Raw genomic sequence first — 5,000 nt, 5'->3', positions numbered from 1 at the left:
TTTCCCCCCCGCGTCCACATTCTCATAACGTCCCATTAGGAGAACACCACCATCCCTCTCGCCTCGTCCCCCCTCTCCACTTTATTCCCTCGTTTATCTTCATTTCTCCGCTCAATCGGCACTCCCTCGCTTCCCTCTCTCTCTCTGCGAGGGAATTCATCCAATTACAATCAACTACCCGCGACGCTTCAAATCGAGTTACCGCGTCCGGCTGCCTGTGTAACAATTTAGCACGGCCGGCTCAAATCCGATTCCCAGCGCACTTCAAAAGCCCGGGCCGATCCGTTAGGACAGGGCCCTGAGGTACGGTGTGAGATCGAGGCCAGAGCCGGCGTGGAAATTTAATCTAGAATACCATTGCTTTGGAGAACAACCTAGCGGGCCTGTCACCATCACCGTCACCATGACAACCTGTGCCCGAGGACGCCCAAGTCATGACCTGGACTTATACGAGGCCTAGCGATGCTGATGTTGTTTTTTATAGCCAGGTTCTTAATGGACTTAATATATCTAATGTTTGTTCATGGCCACCTGTACGCTCAACCAGAGACCTGAAGGGCCTTGGGCTCTGATAAAGGTTTCAGACGCTCTTTAATGAACAATTTAAGTGTTGTTGTGTGTCATGATGCCAACATTTCTGTAGTTGATACCAATACCAGTGAAACGGCACGATTCTCCAATCCTCAGTAAAAACTAGTATCACATTTACTTCATTAATTTTGCTGCAATGACATAAAAAGTGTGTGTATATATATATACACACACTTTTTATGTCATTGTATATATATTATTTTATTTAATATATATATGTGTGTGTGTGTGTTTTTTTTCCATTAAAAAAGTGATTGTTCAATTGCCTTTTATATATATATATATATATATATATATATAGAGATATATTAGAATAATTTAATAATATAATATATATTATATAACATATACATAACATTTTATATTAAATATTTATAGATTATATTACATTTAAAATGATATATACACACATTTTTTATTATAAAAAATTGAATATTTTATATGAAAACACTCCCTTATTTAAAAAATAAAATATTAACAAATTAAACTGAAACAATAAGATTGAGGAAACTCAATTAACTAAACATTTGTGACAGTTTCATTCCTGTGTTTAGTTCCTGTACCCTTTGCTAGTTGGTTTCTATGGTTACTCATTTGTTAATTGATTATGTTCACTTGAGTCTGGTTTGGTTGCTCATTTAGTCATGTATTTAAGCCCTCAGTTTGGTTCTTCTCTTGTCATGTATTGTATGTATTGCCGCACACATCCTGAAAAGTAAAGCCAAAGCGTTTCGATCGCCCCCTGGTGGCTGGCTGCAGAATAGGTCATAAACCCCACCCCCTCTCCATGTAATCCAATGGGACGCGAGCCAAACTAAAAAATCCAATTACACTTCAAATAATATTTTTCCAAAGATGGTTTCTGTCATGTTAGGTAGTTCTCATCACGCATACGAATGCTCAAGTTTGTAAGTTTGTTTTTAGTCAGTGATCTGATTACATACGTGAAGCTGATTCTTGCCTTCTGGATTGGGCTTTTTTTGTAAACATACTAAATCTGCTGCAACTGTGATCCTCTGCTCATCTTCCCTTGACTCCATGACAGCATTATTGCTGAAGTGAACATGTTTTTAAGTAGACTCTACACCAAAACACCCAAAAAACAAACAACAAGTATAGACAGACCCACCGTAATCTCACTAATACAAAAAGGCAAGGATCAAGCACTTGAACAATACTTAAGTGTCTCAGTGGAGGCGGGCGCTCTATAAATATCTGTATGCGTGTGGTTTGGGAGTAGCGACAGACAGCACGAGAGACAGGTGCTCCATCTCAGATTTCTCTAATGAAAGAGCAGACGCTGTCCCTCTTCATCCCTCACTCCCGTCCTCTGAAACCTTCTCCAGACGGTCAGTCCAGCAATATAGATTTATAACAGCCAATAAACTTCATATGGTGTTCATACTTATTTAAAACTTTAAATGTCTTATTTAAGCAATACGATACAAGACACCGTGTGAAAATAGTAGTTGTAAACAACTACAGTTACTAGCCTCTGTAATGGATTATTGGTAAATTTAGGTTTAAATTACACATTTGCGTTGCTTCCAAATCCAAATTTGTTGTACATGTGCATAAACTTGATTTTCAAACATAAATTTGGATTTGGAAGAAATAATATAAATATCTACGTATATTATCTAAATATCTATATATTTTATATATTTTTTAGAAATTAATTCTAATTCTAATTCTATAAATATATATAATACATATTTTATTTTAGAATTAATTTTTAAAAAAATACAAATTATTATATATATTTTTACATACTTTTATTTTACTGTACTGTACTTTATTTGTATTTATTTTATTTTACATACTTTACATATTTTATTTTAAAATTAGTTTGTAATTATATATATATATATATTATTTGTATTAATAAATATTTTGTATAAATTAATTCTAAAATAACATGTATCTAAATGTTTATATTTTTATTTTAGTATATATAATGTAAATATATATAATATATATATTATTAAATTTTTCTATAAATTAATTCCGAAATAAAACATTTACGTAAGACTTTTAGCTGTTGTTTATATATAATATATATTTCATATTACACATCAAAAAACTCCCCCTTTCTATATTACATCTTTTTATATATGCAATATCCAATAAGTGTAATTTTAAGAAATAAAAGGCAAAACATCACACCCACTTATTCCTTACAACATACAGATATAAGTGACCACTATGCCACAGCAGTGACTAGCTAACCTCAGCCTGGTGACCCAAACAAAGAGGTTGACTGATGGTGTGGGACGTGTCTGTGAGACTCTTACCCAGAACTTAACGAGGAAGAAAGCGTTGGGCGGTCCCTTCTCAAACAGCTCCTTCAGCCCTCCTTTCTTCTCTGGGAATTTGTCGTAAATCTGCCGTATATCCACGGCCTCTAGGTACGGGTCGCTGTACGTGGGGTTGGACTGACCGATGTGAACAAACAGGTGTTTGTTGACCTGTAAAGCACAAATCTACGTCAGTACAGGCCGGTTTGGTGCATATAACCATTAGTATTAATACTGTGAAGCACTTGAAGCATGTAATGAAGCTTAATCAGTAACAATGAAAACGTCTGAAATTGCTTCAATATAAGTGGTTGATGCGTATTTATATAACTCCAGTTGTATTGCAGAAATATAATGAAAATGTCCCTGACACCTGCTCAAGATGCAGGGATTTTAAAGGTATGTTATATCATTGCATATATGGGAGTGTGAAGAAGTAAAGAATTTTTGGAAATGTGTGAAAGAAATGATAGAGAATATCCTTGATGTTAACATTCTACTGTCACCTGTCACTTTTTTATTTCATTTATATCCTAAAGAGATCAAGTAAAAAAAGAAAGAGTGTATATTTATAAATGTATGTATTTTCTTCAAGCAAAACGGCTTATTTCTTTATATTAGAAAAGTATTTGTGCACCAAGTATAGGACATTGGCTAATAGAAATGGTAACAAATATGTCAATAGAAAAGATAACTTATATTTTAAGGGATAAATATACGGTTTTCTGATGGAGTTTGGGGACCTTTCAGATCGTTCTTAAAAAGTGGTGGAGCTGGAAAGGTGTTAATAGAAGACTAAGAAAGAGGTGGTAGGTGATTAGTTCAAATATAATTTTAAAAAATTAAATATATGGTGAGTCTCTCACAGTCTCTGGATCCTGCGGTTGCTCGAGGAAAGCGGAGAACTCCAGCATGCGCAGTTTGGATCCGGCGATACTGCGACCCTGCCAGGGCGGAGCATTAGAGGAAATCGACAAACCCGTCGCACTTTCATAACCTGAGCGAGAGAAAGAGGAGAGAAGAGCCATCAGGACGTTTATAGATCATTATATTGGGCATAATTCAAATTAGGTGTAGTTTTGAATAGTACTGACCTGTTATAGACGGAGGGCCGGTGGATTGCATGATAAAGTTTTGTTGGGAAAACGGCTTGATACTGTTTGGAAGAGACAATCAAATATCAGCTTTTATGATGTTTCATGATTATGAAAAAACTTGAATTGTTTAAAAAATAATTGTTAATAAAATAATACAAAATATTTTTTTGTATAAAAGATTAATATATATAAACAGATGTTATATATAATCTTTTCGATGAATATGTATATACATATATATATATATATATATATATATATATATATATATATATATATATACATACACTATATTGCCAAACGCTTTGGGACGCCTGCCTTTACATGCACATAAACTGTAATGACATCCCATTCTTAATCTGTAGGGTTTAATATTGAGTTGGCCAACCATTTGCAGCTATAACAGCTTCAACTCTTCTGGGAAGTCTTTCCACAAGGTTTGGGAGTGTGTTTATGGGAATTTTTTACCATTCTTCTAGAAGCGCATTTGTGAGGTCAGGCACTGATGTTGGACGAGAAGGCCTGGCTTGTAGTCTCCACTCTAATTCATCCCAAAGGTGTTCTATCGGGTCTATCCACACCAAATTTGCTCATTCATGTCTTTATGGACCTTGCTTTGTGCAGTGGTGCGCAGTCATGTTGGAACAGGAACATCCCCAAACTGTTCCCACAAAGTTGGGAGCATGAAATTGTCCAAAATGTTTTGGTATGCGGAAGCATTAAGAGTTCCTTTCTAAGAGTTCTGGAACTAAGGGGCCAACACCTGAAAAACAACCCCACACCATAATCCCCCCTCCACCAAACTTTATACTTGGCACAATGCAGTCAGGCAAGTACCGTTCTCCTGGCAACCGCCAAACCCAGACTCGTCCATCGGATTGCCAGACACTCTTTACACCACTGCATCCCACGCTTTACACCACTGCATCCCACACTGCATCCCACGCTTTACATCACTGCATCCCACGCTTTACACCACTGCATCCCACGCTTTACACCACTGCATCCCACACTG

The 5,000-nt window shown here is 36.0% G+C and overlaps 1 protein-coding gene across 2 annotated transcripts in view; it reads right to left on the bottom strand.

The window, feature by feature from the left end:
- Positions 1-5,000, bottom strand: part of tead4 (TEA domain transcription factor 4) — a 30,410-nt gene that overhangs the window by 7,339 nt on the left and 18,071 nt on the right. For both annotated transcript variants that reach the window (XM_082160731.1, XM_082160732.1), the window contains exons 6-8: positions 3,983-4,044; positions 3,755-3,885; positions 2,886-3,059 (exon numbers count right to left, since the gene is read on the bottom strand). In XM_082160731.1, the coding sequence (XP_082016857.1) occupies positions 2,886-3,059; positions 3,755-3,885; positions 3,983-4,044 (367 nt within the window). The remainder of the gene's footprint in view (positions 1-2,885; positions 3,060-3,754; positions 3,886-3,982; positions 4,045-5,000) is intronic.

Source organism: Leuciscus leuciscus (genome assembly GCF_965113295.1).
Source record: "Leuciscus leuciscus genome assembly, chromosome: 25".
Classification (NCBI taxonomy): Eukaryota; Metazoa; Chordata; class Actinopteri; order Cypriniformes; family Leuciscidae; genus Leuciscus; species Leuciscus leuciscus.
Note: the sequence above shows the minus strand (reverse complement) of the source record. Positions and strands in the feature narration are given on the sequence as shown.